The sequence below is a fragment of the Ambystoma mexicanum genome, chromosome 1q (assembly GCF_040938575.1).
Source record: "Ambystoma mexicanum isolate Mex_15411 chromosome 1q, UKY_AmexF1_1, whole genome shotgun sequence".
Lineage (NCBI taxonomy): Eukaryota > Metazoa > Chordata > Amphibia > Caudata > Ambystomatidae > Ambystoma > Ambystoma mexicanum.
In genome coordinates, this window is record NC_090922.1 from 572,252,728 (window position 1) to 572,278,491 (window position 25,764).

Genomic DNA, 25,764 nt, shown 5'->3' on the forward strand with positions numbered 1-25,764 from the left:
ATCCCTCCGCTCCTTTGCAGCTCATGGAAAACGCAGTGTACACGTTTGAACATCTACTGTCTCATGCCAGCAAAGGAGATCCTCAGAAAATGTCAACTGCCATCGAAAAAGTGAAGCTGCGTGTGCTGAAGGTAAGCGGCAGTTGTCCTGCACATGTGCATCCTCTCGCATGCGTGAGCGTCTGTATAACGCATGTTTTAGACATTCCCTCCAAATGTTTGCAGTTCCATTTGTTAATAAGAAAGCAATATGATCTTGAAGAGGTGGGCATGTTCCAATGGAGGTGTAGGTCATGTGGCAAGCCAGAAGGAGGACTCGGACCAGAGGACATTGGTACACATCGTTTTCTCTTCCTATCCAAACTAAACTAAGGTGCTAGTCTACAGTCCTCTGCAAAAACAGTCCTTTGTTCAAACCTATGTAATAAACTGGCACGACCACGTATCAAAACATAAGGGAAAGATGGAGAGTGCCTGGCATTCTGTTCTCCATAGTGTTCCCAGTACTCTGTGATGAATCCTATGGAGTCATCCCTGATCCCCTGCCTAAAGTCTCCTCCCATGTGGCCAGGGGGAGGCAGCCACTACCTGATCCAGGCCTTGGGGGGTGGCACTATGAGAGAAGATCACATGGGACGAGGTGGCTGTTGGGTAGAAGTGGTGACTCTCTTAGGAGAGAAGCAGTATTCCTCTTTTAGTAAGGATGAAGATCCTCCATTTCCCAAATACCTGATGGCATGCTGTCACTGTGCAAACCCCTCCCATGTTGAAACCCAAAGAACAGTATATGAGGAAGTACGTAGACAGAATACATTAACCCCCCTTAAGAATCTGTGTCACATGGAATGTCCCCTGATTATGATGATTCTGTGCTATGATGATTCTGTGCTGGATAAAAATCCTTAACCCCATATCATTGCACTCACTATTCACATAATATCTTCTTGTTTGGGTAAACCTAAGTTCAATTAGCAAAACAACCTTGGAAAGGTTAAAGCCATTAGGGACTTTGATAGTCCTAATACCTTTTTTGGGGACGAGGAAGTGGAGCAAGAGTTAATGATGATCAAGAATACTGCCAAGAAGAACGTGCAGTCCAGTTGTTTCTATTCTAATCGACCCGCAGGAGCTGCTGAAGTGGAGGCTGAAGGAGGGGTTGCATGGTGCTGCAGAGTATGCAGAATGGAATCATGAAGGAAAGCAGGAGCGCAAGAGGAAGCCCAGCTGAAGGGGAGAGCTACTCCCAAGGTGCAGAGAAATACTCCGATGCATTGAAGTGTCAGGAGATCCTACGGAGTGTGGTGAGCTCCAGAAAAGTGAAGGTCTTGGGAAGGTCGATCGGGAAGCTGAAAGATGGTCTGACAGCTTACCAAAACCCTTTCCGGTGTAACACTGCACCACAACCACCCAAGACGGCATAGAGACACCGGAAGAAACCAGTGAATTGGCCTGATGAAAGAAGTAACCCCGGGGCACTCGGAGAAGAGCAATTGCAAAGGACACGTTTTGAATACCGACCAAATAGAAGAGAAGGGCAAAAAGGGTCCAATTCTCCTTACATGGGATATCAATTTGGAGAAACCTGGAACCTGCAATGTCAGTAGCCAAAAGACTATAAAGAAGAGACAGAAAGGCAAAGAAGGTGCAATTCTCTTCACATGAGATGTCAGTTTGGAGAATCTTGAAACCTACATTGCCATGAATAGCTGAGCATTAACAAATTGCCTTTTCATGGCAGGCGAGTAAACCAGGAAAGGACCAGTTGTGTGCAGTTGAAATCCTTTCCTGGAAGGCAATAAACCAAGAAAGGAGAAGTTGCTTTAAATGAGAAAATGTCAAGAGTTTTGTGGAATAAAGTATTTGCTTTAATACCCTGACAAACTATTATAACACGAGACATTTGCTTTGGCCATTCTGACAAATGTATTCTATGGAAAAAGTCTGTTGCATCCTTCCAACTAACCATTTTTACATCTTGAGAAGAGTACTTTATGGAATAAACAGTTGCTTTGGTTCTGAATAAGTGTTTGATAGAAGAGATCCTTGCTTTGCCAAATTAACTAACTTGCTGGATGAAATGGACACTTTTCATTGAACTGAATGGAACTACTGGAACAGAACTCTTTCAAAAGTCTTCCTGAATTGATTCAGGGGAAGGGGGGGGATCAGACCCTGGACGCAAGGATTGCTTTATGGAAATGAGGAGTTTGAACTTTTGCACATTTTGGTAAAACTGGAAACAGACACATGTACCTTTAAACATTTTGGTTTTGTATGTGAGGGTCGGATGTATTTGGACACAAGGTCCGTTTTCCTTGGCTTTAGTTTGCTAGGCAGATAATATCTTTAACCAAAACAGTTCTGGTCAATCTTATCACAAAGTTCCATAAAGATTCCCAAAGAATATACAAATAGCTCCTGAAAGTACAACAAAACCGATCTTTATGTGGAGGGATATTTCCCTGATCCTCTTTGTGAGAACCCATCTACAAAGAACTTGGTTCCCAAAGTGATAGATCTGCAGAGAAATCCAGGAAGACTAACATGAGTTAAAGACTGTCGCAAGGACATATTCCTTCCTACCGACTTGATGAGTAAACATAATACTTTCTGTAACTTGAACGCTCTGACAACCAAGTTCCTTATGGCGTCCTCACTTGAAAACAAAAACGTACCCATCCTGTCCAAAGTCACTGACCTTACCTATACTTACCTAAACGGACTGACTGATAAATGCACCAGCATCAAACCACTAATTCCAGCTTGCGCATCTACTGCGAGCTGTGTTATGGCCCCCAGGGAATACGGAACAGAGCGGGGAGACATCAAAGTGGCCGGTGGCCATACAAGCCGACATAGGGGACGGGGCATTCCACTACAGCATTCCGCATGACTGTCTGAGGGAAAACCAGTGATTGGACAATGCACGAGGTGGGAGGGATAAAAGTGGAGCCACCCACTACAGTGTGTCACTCTGCACCTGCCTCTTCCTTCTAAGAGGATGCCACCGATTAGGTCGACTTGGCTTTCTGCTGGGCATACTGAGAGGAAAGGGATGGACCTGAGAAGACTGAGAACATTAAAGAGCTTTCCTTACCCTGTGCAAAGGAATGACGCACCTTTGTTCTGCTAGGAAACCCTGGTGGTACAAGACAATAGGGAACCTGAGGCTTTCAGGAGACTTTGATTTCAACCATTACAACTTAATTTTTAAACATTGTTTAAGCATCGTTTATCTTCTCTGCCTCTATTGCCCACACCTTTGCACCAACGTCTCAATTCTTTCCATACGTCTACCATTTTCTGGCGTCCCCAAGTTATTTCCTGCTCACGCTGTGGGTAATTCCCTGCAAGTTGATTGGGGTCTTCTGGCCGACTATTCTAGGAGTTCCACAGTGTTCTTTTGCCCCTTCTAGGTCTCTGACTCTCTCTGGTTCTCTCCCTGTGAACCTTCTGGATGGTGAGCCATTCAGGCTGCTTCGGCTCCCATCACCACTTGGACTCTCTCTCACTCTTTCGTTCTCTGTGACCCTCTGTTGAGGTTAGGGTCTTGTTCCCCTCTCGCTCACTACTTCTCATTTCTTGCTCACCCCTACTCACCTGGGCAACTTGTGTGCCTGTGGTGTGGCGGTCTTTCATGGTCAGTCATGGTAGCAGCAGAGGCGTAGACAAAGTAGGGTCTGAGCGTGCAAGGCCCACCCAAAATCTGTAAATGCCCACTCAGCAGTGCTGTGTGGGCATTTAAAGATGTTGTTTTCACTGCTGTGGGCCCGACTACATAAGCTTCAAGCCCCACTTGTTAGACAATCCTGGCTACGCCTCTGGGTAGCAGATGTGATGTCCTGCTTTGTTCGCCTCTCCTCGCTAGTGGAAGCGTGCAGTCTTCCCCTTCCACGGGCCTCACTCCTGTTCCTCTCTCGCTCTCGGATTGAGTTGACTCAGGACTTGGCATCTCTTGACGTGCTCTTGGCCCACCATGTCTGATACGTGGTAGTGCCTCCCGAGCTTGTTGGCTCTGCATGTCCTCTCTTCTCCCGGCCTTATGCGTCTCTTCCAGGGATGGATCGCATCCCCCTTTGGCATTCTCTCGCTTCTGCAGAGCTGCCAGCTCTGCAGCTCTCTGTGGCTCATCCCCTGGCATATGCTCTCGCATCAAGGAGTTGTCTTGACTCTGGGATTCTCCTCCTCCATTGAAGGGTCTTTGGCCCTTTAATCGTACTCTGCTCCTCAGAAGGGGCGTGGTCTTCACAGCAGGTGATTCAACAGGTAGGTGATTCAGCATTGCCTTGTGCCAAACACTGATGGGGTTTGTCCTTTCTTTTAACTCTCATATAGGCAGAAAGTGCATTCTGTATAGGGAGTTCCCTATTGGAATGGGAGTTCTTGTTCCCTAAAGGGGAGTCATTTTCAGTGAGGTCCCACTTGCCCAAACCCCTAGAAAGGGGCTTACAGAGCTGGCTCGCCTCCCTATCCTCAATGTGGGTGGCTTCCCCTGGGGGAGAAAGGACGAATATCCTGGATGTGTTAGTCTCCAACAAGGGTAATGAGAAAAGAGTTGGGCATAGTTACTTTCCAGCCACATAACAGTAAGGCAGTAAATTAAGGCATAAGATATTTACGCATTGCTCTAATATTCCAGGGGATGCTAACAGTGTTTTGCAGGCAGAGTTCGAGGCATAGAAAGGGTAGGGACTGAGCAGCAGGCAAGACCAACCTAAATCTTTAAATGCCCAATCAGCAGCGCTGTGGCATTTACAGATGTCAATATTGCACCTGAGCAGCACGGGTCACTCTCTAACTACTCCACGCATATCATTAGCCAGGAAGCTCTCCCTGCTTCCTCTCTGTGTTGCACAGGAGCTGGATGTCTAGAGAGCAGCTAAGGCTGTGAGGTTGTCGAGCCTGCAGGGAAAACATTAAGGGAAAAAAATTATTTTTGTCTGTATGCGTGTGTGAGAATTGTATGCATGAATGTATGCAAAGGGGTGTCTGTGTAAGTAGCGCAATTAATGCAGCGTGAATTTTGTGCATGGGTGCACGTGTGACTGTGAATGAAGTGTGCTCTAGCACCTTGAAGCGTCTTTTGTGCTAGAAGGAATTACAAATTACAATCTCAGACCAAATAATCGGACAGACTCGAGGAATATGGCAAAGTACTACTTTATTGTCATGTAATAAAGCAGGGAGACCTGAAAGGCATTGGACTGATGCAAGCACACTCACACAGTAGCTTCATTAAATAGTTCTTATGCCCCAATATGCGTCATCTATGACGCCATTCTACTTGGCAAATCATAAAGCCTATTGCGGGAAGGGATTGGTTAAAGGAACATATCTACATATAAAACATATACGAATTGATACATCATTGCCTGCCCCTTGTCTGTAAGACACACCTTGAACTACCTCCTAAATATGTATAGTACTGATTATAGTGGACAAAATGGCAGTGGATTGGTGTATGCAATGTTGTATATTAGGTTGTCCCTTAGACCCACTGATTGGTTGGCATGCTATTCCAACCTTGGACTTGGGGCTCGTTAGCAGCACGTACGTGAAACGAAACATAGGTGTTTGAATCCCATCCGACTACACCTGGTTTTCCCAATTAGTCCATCTCGCATTGGTCAGCCATAAGCCAAAGTCTTCCCTTTGTAGATAATGTTGCAACCGGCTCACTGTCCTGAAACATTCAGGGGAGAGTGAACACACCACAATCTTTGTCTGAGGCTCTAATGAATAGCCTTTGTTTTTGACTTCTGAGTCGCATGTGAAGACACCACGAATTTGTCAATTTCGACCTATTTACTGCTATTTGATTCAGGTATGCAGGGTGCTGTTACTCCTATTGGCTTCTAGAGACTTACCCACTCTACCTTGCACAGACTTCATACACTTTTAATTGTCCAATACTTTGGCCGTTTCAGAGGTTTTCTTCTTCTTTAATCTAAGAGAAATGTGTCATTCGTTTATAGCTTATCCTAGTTGACTCCCCTTGTGCCTTGCAATTATTCATTAAAATAGCATCCTTGAATCTAGGCCAACATAGCCTTCCTATTGTTCTGCACATGAAACTTTCCAGCCTCAGTCTGTCTCTGAGGTAGCTTGGTTGAATTTGACATGAGCCAGCGTCCCTTTTCCTATCATGGAGGTCCCTGCCACGTTCTATATTCCTTTATAGCAAGCCTCTGTGTTTCCTTTCTAACTTGTGTTGCTGCGTATTTACAGTTATTGGCAAGTAAGTTACTTCATCGTCTTTGTATTCATGATTACTTTAGCCATAGGTACATATTTCTCTTGGTGCTGCCGTTAAATTGTTACTTTTTAAGTATTTTCATATCGTATCAACTTGGGTTTATATATCTTCTTCATGACATCACTCTGCCCATGTCAGATTTCACGTTAACGTTCCATGATTTCCATAGGTGTGTGCTGACATCCTTCCATGCGGCATCCTTCCACGCTTTCAGTGCAAGGGTACATTCTGTATGGCTGTCTGAGTGCATATCGTCTCTCATACACTCACTGTGGTATGGGAACAATACAAGGGTTCCCATTTACTGCTCTTCTACTATTCCGATATGTTGGTGGGAACTAGTGAGAAATCATCCACCTGCCCCTCTGCATTCCCCCCTTGGTTAAATTGTCAACCCTAGTCTCCTCTTCCATTGTCTTCATGTTCTCTTCATTCTGTTTTTTCTTCGGAATCCAAATCTGTCACTCCCTCCCCCTAAGGTGACCCGCATTCTTTATATGTTCATCCACACCCTGGGTCATATGACAGCAATCTCCTGATGGTGGACAGAATGTCCAATGTCTTACAGATTTTTAATGATCCTTGGGCATAGTTGAACTTGGTTCCCAGAGGTGCAAGGGAAGAATTGTTTGTATTCCCATGGGTACTTTGCTCATTCTGCATCTGCTCCCCAGTTCCAGAGTCTACATCAATCATGATCTTCATCCTGATAGCTTTTCTGGCTGTCTTTTGGCATTGTCCCAAGATGACCCTTATGAGAGAGAATCCTAGCAACCCAAACACTAGTATTTCTCCAAGCATTTAAAAAGCATTTGCCAGCCAAGTTGGAATCCATGACAATAAAGATGAAAACCAATCATCTCCTGCTGTCTCATCAGCTTCATCCTCCATTTTCATATGCAGGGTCATCAGCATAGTTACTGCCTCTGTCAGGGCTCCATTTCCTCCATCATGAGATTGTGTGAACATACAGCAAGAAGGCCCGATCATGCCACGCACGCCTCCTTCTGTTGCTGTAATCTGGTCCAAGACAAATCTGTTCTGGAGGGTCATCAGACAGATGGCTCTCAACTCTTCTCTGATAACATAAATCCTTTTATTGTTGCATTGATTGTTTGCAGTAGCTCACATCTTGTAATCTGCAGCCACTTGGTGTTTACTGCAGCTTGAAGTCCTGGCAAAAATATAGCTGTCATTATCTTTGCCATCTTGCTGAACTATTTATGTTCATCTGGAATATTTTCATAGGCCTCCAGATATTTTGCTGATAAATAATTCTCTCTCTTCAGCTGGATGAGTTTGGGTGATCTTTTTCCTCTCGTGTTCATCCATTTTTGGAAATTCATCAATATGGAGGTCACTTTGAGCAATCCCCAATATTGGTACATGTATCCTTACTATAGAACATATTCCTCCCAATTCCTAGGCAACTGCAAGTAAGCTCTGGACCACAGGCCCAATATCGATCTAGTTCCTTCATTCATTCCTGGGACTTCAGTTACCTGTCCACATCCTTTGTTTTTTTCCAACCAGAATCAGGCCATCTTCTTTGTCAACCCATGTAAGTAACTTCGAGTACTTAGCCCATGATTCCAGGCATTCTGCACTATGCTTGCAGATTCTTTCTTCAATAGGTGTGCACGGCAAGCCAATAGTCCTTCTTCCCATCCAGCACTCAAAAAACCATCTATATATCACCAGCTGTAGTCTCTCTCCGCATCTCGAGACTCCTGGTTTTTCAGTTATGTCTGAGCAATTCAACTTCTTCATCTGGAAAACCTTTATTCGTTCTCCAATCTGGGATGGATACATGTTTCTTGCATGTCAATCCTAATCCATTTTCCATCCTTCTTGTTTTCACATAGGTTTCTTCATAAGGTAATGCTAATTCTGAGCACCATCGTATTAGCCCATGTTCCTTCAGATTCTCTTCTGGTTGTACATGCTGCTAGACGACAGACATTTTCCATCATGTGTAGACATGTCTCTTCCCTTCCTCTCCTTCCCCCAGAAGCTCACTGTCTCCCGAGCCCTGGTTCTCTCAAAGCTGGACTACTGTAACAGCCTCTATCTTAATCTGCCTGCCTCCACTCTCCGCCCTCTGCAACTCATCCAGAACAGAACTGCGAGACTTGTCCTTGGCCTCAAGCCCAGGGACCGTATCTCTCCAGGACTGAAATCTCTACACTGGCTCCCAGTGGCTGCGTGGATTAAGTTCAAAACCCTCTGCATTGTCCACAAGGCCTTCTGGGGCCTGGGGCCAAAATACCTTCAACTCTCTCTTCCTAAATATCTTCCTTCCCGAGCCCTTCACTCATCCGTCTCCAACTCCCTCAGGGTCAGCCGCTTCTCGAAGCAACGAGCTGGGGGTAGATCTCTCTCTGCAGCAGGGGCCTCCCTCTGGAACAGCCTTCCTGCCTCACTGAAACTTGAGGAGAACCACCTCCGGTTCCGGAAGCACCTCAAAACCTTCCTCTTTGCTTCTGCTTTCTCTCTCCCTCTCCCCTGCTGAACAGCTTTAATTCTTCACTGAATCTGCTCTGAATCTGCAACTGGGCCCCTCTCAGTGACCTCGGTCCAGGGCCCAGCCACTCGCCACTTGCACTGCCTCCCTGGCACCCCCCTGCACTGCGGGACTGTCGCTGTATCCTTACAGCCCCCCCTTCCCAGCACTTGTTCTGCATCTACCTTGCACTTGCCACCAGCTGGCCTTATTTATTATTTTTTACACCACTTACCTTGTACTGCACTTTTCCCTTCACCCTACCCCTGCACTTGCGCGATCTGAATGACACCTGGCCTAGTAGGATCGTTGTCCGTCTTCCCCTTGTCCCCCCCCCGCCTCGTCGCGCCTTGAAACACTTGTGTATAGGCGCGTTACAAATGCCATATCATATCATATTATCATATCATATCATATCTTGAAATGTTCTTGGCGAATTCATGGCATACGGTATTAGGGAACAAACAAACGCTTTCGTCTGACCTTCTTTCTCCCACCTCTTTCATATACTTATACCATATAATATTCTTTAAATTAACTGAATTTTCAAGATACGTATTTATATCTTAATGTTTCTCCTCGACATCCCTTTTAAATTGAAATAGACCCATAGTCGTATTGTTAAGCACGCAATCTCCAGCTCTATCTGGTACGGTAATAGATGTCTCATTGACACCCTTCATATCTATGGATGTCTTATTGACATTTCCCATGTCTGCTTTATCATTTGACATTTCCGAAAGCCATAATAAAGAGAAAAACACAAATCATAATACCAAATGATATCACCATCAATATTCTGGGAAAACCTATCGACTTTCTGGACGGTAGTGAATCTTTGAATTTTTTAAATCTCTCCAGTTTGTTTACTTTAATATGCACATTTTTATCTCCTTTTGAATCACTTTTATATCAGAAACTGTAATATAATTGCAATTATCACTCTCCAAACAATACAATTATTCTTGGGCTCTCTGAAAAAGTAATCATATTTACTCCTCTTGGGTAAGGGCTGGATAAGACTGTAATATGTAGGGGAAAATAGCATACAAGAGTGTGTACATTGTCACTGAGGGGTAGCATATACAATGAACAATACTTTTTTTCTCTTCAAACTCCAAATTCTTCTCTCGTTGTCTGTTATCTTATCTAAAAAAAGAGTTCCAAGATTGCTGCAAGTCTATTTTCTCCTCATCGAATTTGGAAAACGATGATCCCTAATCTAAGAACTGATATGCTTGTAATTCTTTGTCCTTGCTTCTGGCCATCGAGCAAGTCAGCATGCGCAGAACTATGTCTCTTGCTTCACTGTGGGCAGCTGCAGGAGGCGTCAGTGTTTCTCTTTTATAGGGTTTGATGTCGCTCTCTGTCCCCTTATTTTCACAGCTGTGGGGCTAACTTCTTCCACTTCATGTGGCCCCTCAAAGCGGGGCGTACTCCAGGTGCGTACACATTTGTACACCAGCACCTAGTCGCCCGGATACAAACTTGGGGGCCTTAACAATTCTTCAGTTTCAAGAAGTTGAATGTCTTTGTCCATTGTTTTTTTAACCCTCCTTTCTGTTCTTGATCTGTTAAGACATGAAAGGAATGATGCAGTCATTTTTGTTAGGTAATGGTGCATCTCACACCCTAATGCCTTCGCTACACTGGTTGCATCAGTTCTTATCCTTGCCCTAGCTGAAGAAGTAATTGGGGTGCTCATACAATGTCCGGTCACTAACTCATGGAGGAGTTAGATGGAGATCTGACCCAGGCTGATTTCTGAGGGCATATAGGGCAAGGGGCAGGCAATGTACAGAACAGTTATTTAAGGTTATCTTTCACTATTCGTTCCTTTAATAATCTGCTTAATCTCTTAGTTTAGTTTATTATTTGATAATGCACACAAAACCCAGGGGTAGCTGGGCGCAGCAGGTACAAGGTTACTTGAGCTTAGATTACATACAGAGGATGAAAAGCATAACAATATAGTGCATACATGTTAATACAAACAGTTGGAAATGAAAAAGTAACATGTTACAGTATTGAAGGTGTATACAAAAGGTGAATGGGTAAAAGCAGAGTAGTCATGGACTGGTTTCAGGAATATCATGGCCGCCTGTGCCGCGCGAATTAGTTATCGTTGGACCAGAGCCAGTTTTGTAACCTTACATCTGAAGTTAGTGTAGGGTAGGTTGGCCCTTAATGCAGTAGGCAATGCGTTCCATGCCTGGGCAGCTCTGACTGGGAAGCTAGCTCTGCCCGCTTTGGATCTTCTGAATCTAGGGGTTTCAAGCAGGAAGTGGTTGGTAGCCCTAGTATGGTGTCTGGACGATTTTCTGGTCAGTCTGGCCGAGATGTTGGGGGGTGTGCTGTGTTATTGAGCCCTTTGTGGGTGAGCGATAGTGTCTTGAGGAGGACACTGTCGCTGATTTTAAGCCAGTGGAGGTCTTTCCTGATGTTGGAGATATGTTCTCTACGGGGTATGTCAAGGGCTGCTCTAATAGCGTTATTTTGAAGGCTTTGCATTTTATTTATGGTTTTATTGGCTCCTGCATAGAGAGCATTACATTAGTCCAGCTTGGACATTACTAATGCGTTAGCTATGGTGATGCAGTTCGTTTTGGAGAGGTACGGTCTGCAGGTCCAGATTAATTTACAGGTGTACGCTGTAGACGATGCCAAGGCGTTAACTTGTTTTTTGAGAGAGAGAGTGGAATCAAGGTAAAAGCCTACAGTTTTTACCTCAGTAGCCACCTTGATTATGTTGCCATCTATGTTGAAGTTGCTATAATTGGGGCTCAGCTATTTTAGGTTGGAGTCGGAACCCAAGATCAGTATCTCTGTTTTGACGTCATTTAGACAGAGGCCGTGGGAGGCCATCCATGCCTGAATGAGGAGGTACGTTTTGTTTACTAGAGCTGTGTCTTCGACAAAGTTGCCAGAAAGTGGTATGAGAATCTGCGTGTCGTCCGCATAATTTGTGTAGGTTACCCCTAATCTGTCAAGTTTGTCGAAGAGTGGCTTAGTAAATATATTATACATTGTCGGGGAGACACATGAGCCTTGTGGGACACCACAAGTGATCTGGATTGGGTCCGCTGCCGCTACAGGGGAGAACACTCTCATCGTACGGTTAGCTAGGAAGGATTGTACCCATGCTATAGCTTCACTTGAGAAATGGGCGGCATACGCTAAGTGGTTGCATAATACAGCGTGATCCACCAGGTCAAAGGCCGCTGATAGGTCAAGGAGGAGGAGCATAGCTGTAGTACCTTTATCCTTCAACTCGTCGATTTTTGTCTTTAGGTCAATGAGGGCCGTTTCAGTACCGTGAAGTGGTCTGAAGCCAGATTGCCGTGAGCCTAATAGTTGGTGTGTCTCCAAATAATTTTGGATTTGAAGGTAGGCTACTCTATCGATGATTTTAAGGAGAAATTGGACCGTAGTAATGGGCCTATAATTAGTGGTGATTGCTGGGTCAAGTGTCTGTTTTTGGAGTAGGGGCAGTACCCAAGATTCTTTAAGGTTAGTAGGTACCGTACTCGTATTGAAGTAAGCGTTAATAAGTTTCGAGATGAATGGTAATAAATCTCTGGCTTCTTCCTTGATGATTTGCGCAGGGCAGCTGTCGCCTTGGCAGTTTGATGGTTTAAGGGCTAGAATGACCTTTTCAGTTTCCAATATGGAGATATTAGTGAATCTGAAGGGTTTGCAGTTGGTTTGGTTGGGTGTGCTTGGTATTTCTTTCCGTGGGGTGGTATGGGTTTTGCTGGGGCTCAAGGAGGCTTTTTACTTAGCAATTTTAGATTGAAGGGTTGTAATTTTATTTGATAGGGCATTTTGGATGCTAGTGCACCAGGATTTGTCCTTGGGGACATTGTCTATAGGGGCAATTGGATTTTCCAATTCTCGGAGAATAGTGAAGAGCTCTTTGGAATTCGAATTGGCTTTACTGATTCTATCATTGAATGAAACTTTTTTAGTTTTAATTATTTCCTTCTTGTAACTTTTGGCAAAGTTGGCAAGTGTCGTTTTATTGTCGGCAGAAGGGGTATGCCTTCAGATAGCTTGGAGTTTGCGTTTTTGGGTGCACATTTTTTTGAGTTGGGGAGTGAACCAGGAGTTAAGGTGAGCTTCACGTTTACTTTTATAAGGTTTGATAGGGGAAATCAGGTCTAGCGCTTTGGCCATAGAATTGTTAAATGACTCAACTAACTCACTAGGATTGGATTCAATGGCATTGGCAGTGAGAGCTGGTAGGAGTAATGGGAGTAGTTTTTCATTCGTGATTTCTTTTTTGCTTCTCGTTGGAATGGGGGGTGCTATTTTGTTCTTGTTAGGTTTGGGAGGCTCGATGCTGGTTGTGAAGCATATGAGATAGTGGTCCGTCCATATTTGAGGTAGAATACTAGAGATGGTGATGTCGCAATTATGGTTAGCTATCCAATCTAGGGTGCGTCCTTTTGTGTGTGTAGGAGCTAGGACATTTTGGGTAATGTTATGATTGACTAAAATGGATTGGATAGATTGGGCTTGTTTGTCATCGACGTCATTAAAGCCCAGGTCAAAGTCACCTAGTAAGAGGAGCTGGGTGGTGGCTTTAATGCTATTCGTGAGGAGACTAGGTAGGTCTTCCTCAAAATTGCCTAAAGGGCCTGGTGGTCTGTGCGCTAGAAGTATTGTTAGTACATTTACAAGTACCAATTCGCCTGTGGGTGATAAGCGGAAGAAACCCTATGTTTCATAGCAAAAAGAGTACTATCTGTTCAAACAACTCATTTACAAAATGCAGTCCATTGTCAGATCGCAAAACCTTGCACATACCCCACCTGGGGAACACCTCGCGTACACGGAACTGTTTCAGCACATTAGGCATCAGGGTGTGTGGATGGACCTTTCTTAATCCTTTTAGAACAAGGACCTACTACAACCAGCATATATCTGTAGCCGTTGCATGTCTGTAACATATCCACATAATCTATATGTAGATGCCGAAATGAGCCTTTGGGTCTTAGAATTGCTCCTTGAACTGTTCACAAATTGTGCCCTGCAGTAAATTCCTTTCACATGGTGCGATTTACAATGAACTGTGCAACATGTTCTAACAGATTGGGAGAGAACCATTCTTCTGCAATTGTAGCAGCACGACTCTCTCGAGTCATGTGTTCCGGGTAGTGAAGATGCTTCTGCGCTACTCTCAATGATGCTAGAGGCATAACTGCCTTTCCATTGCTATCCTGTCTCCAAAGTGCCTCAGTGGGGGAGGAAGAAATCCCCCCCCCCCCGGCTTTCTCCATAAATCCTGTTTTTCTTGCAGGGCTCGACCTTGTATTTCAATTAAGTGGACAATAGATGACACGTTAAAGCCATCCTTTACCAACCTACATTGTCCTGTCATTTGTTTACATCCTTTTCTTCAAGACTAGATGTGCATGGGTAATATGCTGCTTTTTTAGCCTATAGAGCTGAGGCTTCATTTCCGCTGGAAATTAAATCTGTTCTTTTGAAATGCTCTGCACGTTTTATGACTGCTATGCTCAATGGGAGACTTAATGCTTCTATAAGCTTATCCAATAGGGGCTGCCTGTTGCACTGAAGTGCTGTCTGCATGGAGGAAGCCCCTCCTTTTCCAGTGTGACAAACCTGCATGTACAGTTGTTGTCACATAGGTGGAGTCCGAGTACACCATCACTTCCTCATCCTAAAATCTCTGCAGCGCTTCAAAGAGCGCCACTAATTCTGCAGCCTGTGCTGAATAATCCGAAGACAGTCTCATACTTGTCACTACATCAAATTCACCTTCTCGAATCCGCTTTATCACTGCTGATCCAGTATGTCTTTCCCCAGTTATCTGGTCAATTCTTCAAGAACCATCAATAAAAACAACTTCCACCCTCTCAAAGGCATTTTCTCTAGCCTGGGGAATATCATTATAGCATTCAGTATATGTTGTGCAATCATGTACATAGTCATCCTCTCCTACTAGTTCTGCTATAAACGTTGCTGGATTTACTGTCTTACATCTTACAATTTTGATCACAGGGTTGGAAATAATCCCCTCATACCCAGATACTCCTTGTGGTCAACGAGCCTTTGGATGTCTGTAAAATTGTGACTAATGCATGCTCTACAAGTAACATTATTGGACACCCCATTGTTATGCCTGAAGCCTTTTCAATTGTGAATGCAGCAGCAGCTAACGATTGCTCACAGAGATAATGTCCCTTCATACCTGGATCTAAAATCCCACTATAATAAGACAATGTTTTGTGACCATGTCTTAATGTCATCTTCTGTGTGAGGACATTGGTCATAATTTCACCATTTGAATGGGAAAATATATAAAATTCTTCATTATAATCTGGAATCCCCAACACACTGATTGCCTTTTTTAATTCTTCAATTCCTTCAGTCATCTCATCTGTGCATGTTATCAGGCTTTTGTCCACTTGTGCTTCAAGTCCTTTTTAAAAGTGGTCAAATATGTGATGTAATCGAAAGGCCCTGAAATAGTTAAATAAACCTCGAAACTGTTGCATTTACTCACTGTTTTAGGTGCTACGGTTTTCATGATTGCTTCTGCTGTTTCAGGTGTCACGTTTCTCCCTTTGTGAGAGTCAACTGTCCTATGTACAAGACCTCTTCCTGACATTATTGTAACTTTTCTTTATCTACCTTGTACCTTTCTCTGGGAGTATAGTCATGAGTTGAACTGAGTTTTCTCTGCTTATTTCTTCTGTCTCACTGCACACCAAAATGTCATCCCCGTACTGGATTATTACACTTTTGAGTTGGACATTAGCCAGGACCATCTGGAGGACTCTGTTAAAGATTGAAGGGGACTCGCAGTACCCCGGGAGTAAACGAGTATGTTTCAGATGGGTATTTCTATTGAAAAAAGAAGTCTAATCTTGTGAGTCTTCATGAAGGGGAATCGGAAAGAACGCATTTTTTAAATCTAAAACTGTGAAATATTTAGCCTTAGATGGAATGTTAGAAGTATTTTTACCGAATTTGGAATTAAAGAAAACTCTGCTTCAACTATATTGTATAGGGGACGAAGGTCCGGTATAAATCTCCACGACCCCCCCCTTAATTTCCTCATGGAGTACACAGCCGTGTTACATGATGAATTCAATGGCACCAATATGCCTTGCTTTGTTAAAGCTGAAATGGTCTCAAATATACCTTCATCCGCCTCTCTGGACATGGCATATTGCTTTGCTCATGGTAAAAGGGCTCCTGGTTTTCGTTTAATTCTAACTGCACCGATCCCTTATAATAGACCCACGTCATATGGGCTTGTAGTCCATAACATATTTGCCACTTGCTCTTAGTCTTCCTGAAAGAATGACGGTCTTCTTTTTACCAACGCCATTCTCTGCAGTATTTCTATATAAATATAAAAAACACTAGTTCATCGTCTGAATAGTCCTCTCAACAATTCTTGATCTGTCATATCTGTCAGCCTATATTCTTCACTGAGGGCTAGCACTGTTCTCCATCCTCTTTCTTCATCATCTGTCCCGTGAAGCATCACCCTGTCTTCTCTAACCACTGCTGCTTCTAACTCTAAGGGGATAATCTGCCTTTCCTCATCGCTCATGGGAATCTCTGGTCTAAACAAGAATTCATCAGGCATTCACAAAGGTTTACCTAGCAATCTTAGTGATTGTGGTTGCTCAGTAAATGGGGTCGGTTCTGGTTTTTCCTCCAGGTCTGACCATTTTACTCCTTTTTCTACACTTGATTCTCTTAAAAACCTGCATGTGCCCTCTTTGCACACTCTCATTCTCCTCCCTTTCTTCATCTGACATCATTATGCCCCAACTCGTGTGACTGTTGTAATCTGTTTAAAGACAACGTTCCGTACTCTTCTGTTAGGACGTCATCTAACCTACCTTCAGTTCCCCTTAATAGGGATCCCTCTGCTTTCTCTTGGATTTTATGCCCATCTTTATCCCTTTTTTGCCTGTTTTAATTACCAAGTCTTTGCGCTATATCTTCTGTGTCCCGCCCATCAGCCCATGCTGACCACGGCATTCCTTGCAGCTCCCTAGGGGCTGTTGTGGCCCTCTCTTCCTCCAATCATTCTTTTGCATCAATAAGCACTATGCTCCTATGACATAAATAGTTAATCTCATCATCTTGTAATCCCCTACTCCTGTTAATTTCTTCTTCTCTTCTCATCTCCCTCAATTCATCTTCCTCTCACCTTTTTTGCAACCTGCGTACTTCATTCTTTTGGCTTCTATCTCTTCTCGTTTCTCCTCTTCTAATCTCTCCTTTTTTTCCTTGCCTCCTATCTTCATCATTCTTCCCTTCGATGCATTCTTTATCCCCTTCTTCTTTGGATGCTCTTTCCTCTTCTTTTTCTTTCTTTTCCCGCTCTTCTTTCCTCTTTCTCGAACCCCACCAATGCCCTTATCATCTAGCTTAAGTGGTATTTGTCCTACCATTCATTCATTCTGTGCAATCGCTATTCCCTCAGCTTTATCCTTTGTTTCTTTCTTTCTCTTTGCTTCATCCTCCATCTCCTCACATTGAACTCTTGACAATTCCAGATGTTTTTTCCTTTCCTTGTGGGTCATGTATGGGGCAAAACCGGAGCATCTGGATCCCAAAAGTTTTTTTATTGTATTTTTTTTATTTATTACCACACTTGAGCACATTTTAAAACAATGGTTACACATAAACATTGCAAGAATTAAAAGAACATCAAAAGCACTAAAAACCTAAAAGTTATATAGATCTTTAGAGCTCATCTACCGAATTATGGGGATGAGTGGTGATGAGCATGCAGTCCTTTGCTCGGACACTCATGTGTGTGCTGTTTGTTCACTGTACTCTGTCACCTGCTATTTACTCAATTGTGACTGGTAGGCAACCACTATTGGCACTTATCCCCAGGCTCGGAATGCCTATTGGTCAAAGTGGGCCACTTGTTTGGCCAATTTGGGCAAGTTGGAGTCGATTCACTCTGCGGCTATTCGTTTTGACCTGTGTTGCTGAATACATATGTTGTAATGCACAAATTGCATAACACTTCATAAAATAACGTGCCCTTGGTTACTATTCAAACAGTGATGCAAAAGGAATGAACCTCCATTTGCAACTGTGGGCCACTCTTTCATTGGTACCCAAGACAATTTTATGGCCCAGTCGGACCCTGCTTATCCCGTTCTGGTTCCTTGGCTTCTGATAGTCCCATTGATTGTTAATGGGATCCTGAGATCTTTAATGTAGACTGAATGTACTTTGAAAACCATATACACAGAGCATCTACTTTTAACGAGGATTACCCTAAGGCTGCCTGCCTGTGCATCCCAAGGCAATCTAGCTTCCTAGTACTAGAATCTGGGGTGATCTTAGTTAACCCTGTGGCAAAAGGGAAACCCTGAACTCTGTTCACTGAATGATACCCCCCTACAACCCTCAAATGATAGTTATTTCTGGTATTGAAACTCTCAAGACTAGTTGATGGATATCTATGCCTGCTAAGATGCTTGCGGTGAGCCGAACATGGCAGCCCTCTTCCATTAGGAAGTATACTGTATGTGGGCAGACCAGATAGTGCGCCTAGGTGAATTTAACCTTAATTAGGAAAGGTTAATCAAATTAAATATGGTAATATTTTAATGGACTGCTGCATGTGTATGTGTGTATGAGGTTAAGCCCCAACCTCAGGCTAAATGCACTGTTTTGCAAATTGCACTACTGTGCACGTCCTGTAGTAAACATTCAATGTTTATTAACTGAATAATCGCAGAAATACTTGTGCCAGTTACACATGCGGCCTTGCTTTCACAAACAATGTAGAACCATGACCTTTTAAGACATTTGACCTTGCCCTCACAAAAATATTAAAGCCTTAGCCGACACGTGTTTCGACCACCTAGATCCTCATCAGGGCTATACAATGGCAAGTCCGATATTCAGAAACAGGTCAATATTAAAATAGACTAGATTAGGGCCTGCTGGGATCTGAACGTGTTAGACCAACTTCGAAACTGCAGGTACTGTCTCATCCCCTGCCAGCGGGGAAATGTGGCCTTGTTTGTAAAATTGAGCATTCTGGACAAGTGAACTTCGAAAATGTTGCATTTACTGGCAGTCCGTCTAGAATCCAGCATGTCTGCCAGCCCCAAAATTCAGGATTGGCACACGTTTCCCAGTAGTGTGGGTATGGGGAGCAACCCCCTCAAAGCAATCTGCAACAAGCCTGGAACCAAACATATAAGCTTCCACTATACCTAAATGGCCTATACCTTGTTGCAGCTCCTTTAGTTATCTCCTTTTGGCTGATCTTCCATGTTACTCGTTTTTGATATACCTTTTAAAACTATCATCTTTCGCTTCTCTGTTTAAGTTTCAAGTTTGCCATCCGGTGCCTTGTACTAGAAGCCGCACCATTGAATTGTTTGTGCCGATGTTACGTTATTCAGCCACATGTTTCTCCATTCCTATTCTGTACATTTTGATGTGAGTGCAGAACTGTCTGCATTGTAGTCCATGTATCCAGCCCTGATCTACCTCCATTCTTGTGTTGGCAGCAATATGACTATGACAGCAGTACCATTCGGAAGAAGATCTTCCAGGAAGCGCTGGTCCTGATTACGATGCCTACTCTGCAGAGGACGCTGGCTTCCACCTGCAAACCGGTAGGTGGCTGCAATGGCGGAAGGAAAATACATTCATTTATATGTGTAGGGCACAGAACCGATGTACATGCCGCTAACGCCCATTATTTGAAGAGAAATGATTTACTACTAGCTGGCTTCGTACACAAAAAGGCCACCTTCCTGACACATTGGTGAATACACGGTCGGGAGGTCGAATCCCTAATTGTAAGCGGTCAAAAGGCGGCTATCCTCAGTGGGCAAACAAACTGGTTCTTTAGTGATGACTAGTGACACAATCGGGAAAGTGACATGCTGGCGTCAGTTTCTGCTGTGGGAGTCGGGGACATTATTTGGCAAGAAAATGACACCTGTGGTCCCCTCTGGTGCCATGGTGTCTGCAATCTTCAGTTTTGGGCATTGAACAGGGGTGGTTGGGGTTGTTCAGCATGCACTATCCTTGCCCCAGGGTGCCCATGGTGTTGTACAGACACATTTGAATATGGTGTTGTAGCCCCCCTTGAAAAAGCGAGGCTCCAGAAGCAACTTCCCTTGACTTGGGGAACCTCTTCACTGCAGCGCCATGCTCTTGTCTCACAGGGCTAAATCCTTTTGTTGAGGGATCCATTCCACGAGACAACTGGGGCGAGCGCTTTTTTGAAGGGATGGGCAGATAAGATCGTATGATTCCCAGAGCAGCTCTACCATAATTCCTCTCGGGTGGCACAGTATGCTTCAAAATACAGGCAACACAGTGGGATCTAGGCATCGCATGGAGTGTGGAGTCTGAACATCCTGTGAGATGCCCGGAAGGGATCGAGTGTGCCCTCCATGTGGTGAAGTGATGCTGGTCTCCTGTGAGCTTAAATGTACTGACCTTGAAAGCTCAAGCCTGGCGGGTCCAGACAGCAGCGGTCCCGGTGAAGGTTGTAGAGGGTTTCTACGGTTTGTGGGTCAGGTCTTTAGCTCTCCTCCCTGCACCGGTTCCGTCTGTAAGACCTCAGACACTTCAAATGAACTAGATGGTCCTTGCGGTGGTGCGAAGGAACTAGCCTCTGAAACTTAGTGTAAAATAAGGGGACTACATTCCCAACCTTCATTGCTCTCTGTTGAAATATTTGCATATGAAGAGGGGATTCACGTTCATGGTCTCACTTACGTAGCTTAATGCAATTAACACTTTTATTTGCAAATACCAGCTGCTGAATGTAAATAATATATACCCACAAATCTACAGGTCTACCAGAAAATAAAAGTAATGACCCACTGTGGTAATAGCATCTAAAAAGCATTTACTTACACTCCCGCCAAAGCAGAATGGGTGTCCTAGTGCAATGCGGCGGCCAGTCACTGCCCCTGCTCATAAAAGCCTCATAAGCACCTATATAATCTCTAAGGTAAATGGTGTTCCCTTTCTTGCCCTAAACAGGAACTTCAGACATTTGAGCAGTACATCTTCGCCGATTATACGAACGTCATACAAGTCGAAAACGTCTACGAAGAGATTTTGTTTGGAAAACTACTGGACGAAACCATTAAAGGTTTGAATTATTATTCTTTTTTTTTTTAACAATACTGCTGCATTCGTGGGTGTTCTCTGGAATAACTGAAGCCTAATCCTAGGTCACTTCGAGAGCCATGCCGCAGTGGGCTGGCTGTTGGTGCCCGTTGGTCGCTTCAGGATTTAGTAATTCCTTAATGATGTACGTAGTCATCGTTGTATGTAATGCATGCTTGGGGGATGAGCAAGACCAACGCGTTCTGAACTATGCACCTCTCCAACTTTCCTGGATAAACTGCTCGTTGCATTTCAGGCAGACACCTTTGAGCTGCTTCTGTGGCTCAGTGGACTAATGCATCCACTACAGGGGCCTGTGTTTGACCTCATGGTCTCAGGTTCGAATCCCGGCAGGTCCACTCAACCCTTCATCCTTCCGAGGTCGATAAAATGAGTACCATTAAGTTGGGTAACAATAAACATCTGTTATTAGCACCAAGGTGCCGTTTCGGGGGTGAACGTGTGCTTTACAATGCCCGTTATGTTATGTTGATCAGTCTCATATTTGGCTGGTCTGCTCGGCCCCAATGCATAAAACCTGGGAATGATAATTCTTCTAGAAAACAAATACACGTAGGTTCCCCCTCCTCAAATCTCACTCCTGAGCTGTCTTGGGCCACAAGTGCAGTTACCTCACAGTCCCGTCCCATTACCACCAACCAACTGGTCGGCTTCACAATGCTTCTGATCAGTTACAAAACCTACCGCACCATGAATGAGGCCGTTTGATGACATGTGTGCTCAGTTCAACTTTGTGCACCGGATATATGAGGAAATATTGTATTTATTAATCAAATAGTACAATTAATGATACTGGGCCTCATTACACGGATGGCGGTAAGGGTTAACCGGTACCAGTGCTGGTAAACCCTTACCACCTTACTACGAGGTCCCTTTGTGGGACCCTACCTTAACGGCTGGTTTTACCAGCCTTTAAGGACGGGACCCGCAAAGGGACCTTGGAGGTAATTGCGTTACTGCAATTTGCGGAACCGTAATTACCGCCTTCCCCATTCCCATTGAGCCCTATGGGGGGAAAAAATGGGAATGGGGAAGTGCCATGGTGAATGGGGAATTACCGCCCCCACACACCTTGGAATAGGGCGGTAATTCCGCCATTCACCATGGCGGACTCGGTAAAATACCGGCGTCAACCATGGGCTAATAGCGCTATGGTTACCGCCGTCCGTGTAATGAGGCCCATTATCTTTGATGTTAAAAAACGCAATAGAATTACTTTCCTGACCTATGAAGTCTGATGATCCCACAGTCACAAAAACACAGATAACTGTCCTAACTCAACATGGTATAAATCTGAAGATGTTGCATCAAATATAAAGGGCAATTTAAATCAGCTCTTTATCTGACCGATGTGTCCTGCACATGGTGCACACTTGACCAAAATTACACTGCATCTAAGCAAACACGTCTTGAAGGGCTGCAATTAAAAAACAGGGGCAGAACAGAAAAAGGTGACATTTTGTTTGTTGATTTATGCCCATTGATATTATTTTTTGTTATAGCAGAAAGTTGTTTTTATTCTGCAGCAGATACCACTATAGGGGTTTTATGGTGCCGGTACTTTGCCGAATTGTACCGCCACGCAGGGTGAACCAGAACGTGGCTTCTTGGCAGAGAAGGAAGTGTGATTATTCAAAGGAGAGCGAGAGAAAGGTAGAAGATTTGGGCAGAGAACACACACATGCAAGTTGGAGGGCACAGGTGAGAGTAGTGATATTGGGAGTGAGTTTGTGTAAGGGGAGTGCATTGTGGTGAGTTGCCAATGGGTCCAGCCATGACGTGAAGAGCATGGCCCGAGGTGTGCTCGCGCAACCCTTGAAGCCTGTATGCCAAAATTGTGCGAAGCAAATAACACGCTCTGCTACAGACCTCTGCAAGGTGAGAGAAAGGTCCCAGGACAACTGCCCAGATGGGACAAACGCCAGTTGGTTGTGTGAGCAACCGAATGTAGGAAGCCACACCAGGTAAACCGACTGGTAAAGGAGGTGCCGAAGTGAAAAGGCATTCGTAATAGCCATGCTTGTATGGCCCTGCCTCGGGTTGCCTTCTTCAGGTTCGCTCTGAATGCTCCGTGTGTGTCTGCGATGTACTAGAGGTTCTTTCAATTAAATACTTTATTATTCCCCAAAGGGATCTGAGTTGCCGCCTTCAGACTGTGAACTGATGTGGCTTAATTTGGAATAATTCTATGAATGTGTGCCGTCCTTCTTGCGATACTCCTGTAATCTATCACATGTGTATTTTTATTTATTTGAAGAACAGGGATGTCAGTTTCGATCAGAAATGACTTACAATAACACATTTACGTATGGTGGCAGCATTCCCACAATGGGTGCTGTGAAGAATCTAGTGAGATCATCACTAGGACCCCGGTAGGGGCCTCATTTCATGTGGCCAGGGGAAGACGGCCGCTGTCATGATGCCTACCCCCGGAGCACCAGGCCAGGCCCAGCACCCCCGGGAGCAGGCATCATGCCCCCGGGTAAAAGCCCAGCGGCCCCTTATAAGGGCTCTTTGGACTCTGTCCTAGCGCCGTTGGCGCCAGGCTCATGTTGGACATCAGTCCTGGCGCCATAGGCGCCAGGCTCATAAAGGAAGGTGTTTTGTGCACTTACCTGATGCAGACCATGCTGCAAGATTCAGGCCTCCCTGAGACCTGAAAGGGACTATTTTTTCATTGGGACTATTTTGCCACTCGGGCGTGGCCAGGGAAGGATACTTATCTGGAACTACTTTGGGGGCTATTTAAGCCACGCCCAGACAGTAGCTCACGCTTCGCGTTGTTCTGCATCCAAGCAGCTGAACGCTCACCGTGTCTGCTCCTGCATCTGGTCTCCAGCTACGCCCGCCTCGATCCTGGAACACCTGTAAGGAAAGAAGAGAAGAGAAAGGTGAAAACCAAGAATTTTATCAAACTTCTTACCTGCATCCGGAACCTTCACGCCAGCGTTCCTGAGAAAAGACGTTCATTTAAGAGCACCGCGTTGCTCGCTGCAGCGCCGCGCTTCACTCACCTGTCCTCGGGAGTTCTTCCGGCTCCACCGCAACTGTCTGCACCGGTCGCCACATCCCTGCGCCTAGGGGAGAGAAGAAGAGACAAAAGGTGAGCAGAAGGAACATATGAGGAAAGCCTCATTTTCTGCCATAACACTTACCAGTCTTCTGTTGGTGGACCATTCCTCATTTCGGGTCGGCGCCGCTTCGTTGGCAGGTACCGGCCCCTATGGGGAAAGGACAAAAGACATTACTGGAGGAATATAAAGACATTAAGAGGGATCGCCCCCATCGCTAACTCACCTGAGTTTACCATCGGCAATTCAATCCCTCGACGCATCGCCTTCATTCTGCACCTGAAATAAAGGACAGATCACAGGTTAGGAAGGCAACAGAAAAGGAGGCTCAACACTTGAACTTTTGTAATCTTCATACTTACGGCGTTCCGCTTGGAAAAGTCAAGTGGATTTTGCCAGCGCCATTCTGAAAACCAGTGAAGTAACTGGACAAACACGCGCCCCTGCACCAGAAGCAGGATGGAGATTTCATCCTTTCAAACCATAAGGTGAGCTTCAACCGGGGATTTCGGAGGAAGTTGGAGAAGAACGAAGGGGGGAGCAAGCGCACTATTCTGCAGACTGTTAATCCCCTTTCTCATCTGCAGAAGGATATTCCTACGGGCCAGACAAGCAAGATTTGAGGGTCCTGTTCAGTCGGTGTTCCGAGTTCTGCGCATCACGCTCGAAGAGGCCACAGCAACCCAGACTAGACCAGCGCCTCCGTGGGAATCAGGTGAGCGTTACAGACGCTATCGGATCCTGACCTTTGGGGTGGTATCCTGTGGGAGGATCACTTGGGAGGGGACTCATTCCAGGGGGAATTGGAGACTTCCTTATCCCATGATTCCCCTATACTTCCTAAAATACTGATGGCTTATTGTAAAATAGCACAAACGAATGTTGCACAATTCCGTATGGACTTCAGTAACCATAATGCTTATGGTACTGGGACGAGGAAGAAAGGCCCATAGGCAATGAACATTCAGAGTGCAATTTGTAAAAAGGTGCAGTCTAGTTGTTACAGACTAAGGCACCTGAGCAGACCATTTAAATCCCAAAATGAGGCACAGCTGCAAGAAGAGAACGAAAAAGATGTGAAAGGCCGTGCAGAGGTCGTAGATGCTGAAGCAGCAGTTATCCGTGGTGCTGGACCAACCACGGAAAGAAGAACTCCAGTTAAAGCCATCACGAAGGGTGAAGGTGAGCAGAAGTGCAGAGTATGCGCATCGGCAAGCAGCTTGTCAAGAAGACCAGCTGATGATGGCTCCCAACCCAGCACACAGCGTGTCGGTGAGAGAACAGCCGTGGAAGACCAACAGAGCTGTCCGCTCCCAGACACTGATGCACAGCTATCCGAAGGTAGACTGACTCGCAGCTCACGAAGGTATGTGGAAGCAGGAGAGGGAGTGCGCAGGACACCAGATGTCTGCCGCATCCCCTGACCGGAAAAAGGAGCTGCCAAAGAAAGGCCGTGAGTTGGCTGGATGTGAATGCTGACCCCAGGGCACTTCCACATAAGAAATTGTTGAAGTTAAATAATTTTTAATACTGAACAGTTAATGAAAGAAAGCAGAAACTGCATTATTTTGAACACCGAACAATTAAAGCTTTGGTTTTGAAATGAAGACATTTGCTTTTCCTAGAAGGACATTTGTGGAAAAGACATTTGCTTTGTCACAGTGAAAGACACAGTGGTTGGAAGAGAATCTGTGTTACCTTGAACAGAGCTTTACTAAATCACAACTGTGTTCAAAGTATTCCTGAATTAAT

General features: G+C 44.8%; 1 protein-coding gene across 1 annotated transcript in view; it reads left to right on the forward strand.

The window, feature by feature from the left end:
• Positions 1-25,764, forward strand: part of NIBAN1 (niban apoptosis regulator 1) — a 491,461-nt gene that overhangs the window by 452,248 nt on the left and 13,449 nt on the right. The window contains exons 11-13 of the mRNA XM_069641063.1: positions 21-131; positions 19,297-19,404; positions 20,792-20,903. Coding sequence (XP_069497164.1) covers positions 21-131; positions 19,297-19,404; positions 20,792-20,903 — 331 coding nt within the window. The remainder of the gene's footprint in view (positions 1-20; positions 132-19,296; positions 19,405-20,791; positions 20,904-25,764) is intronic.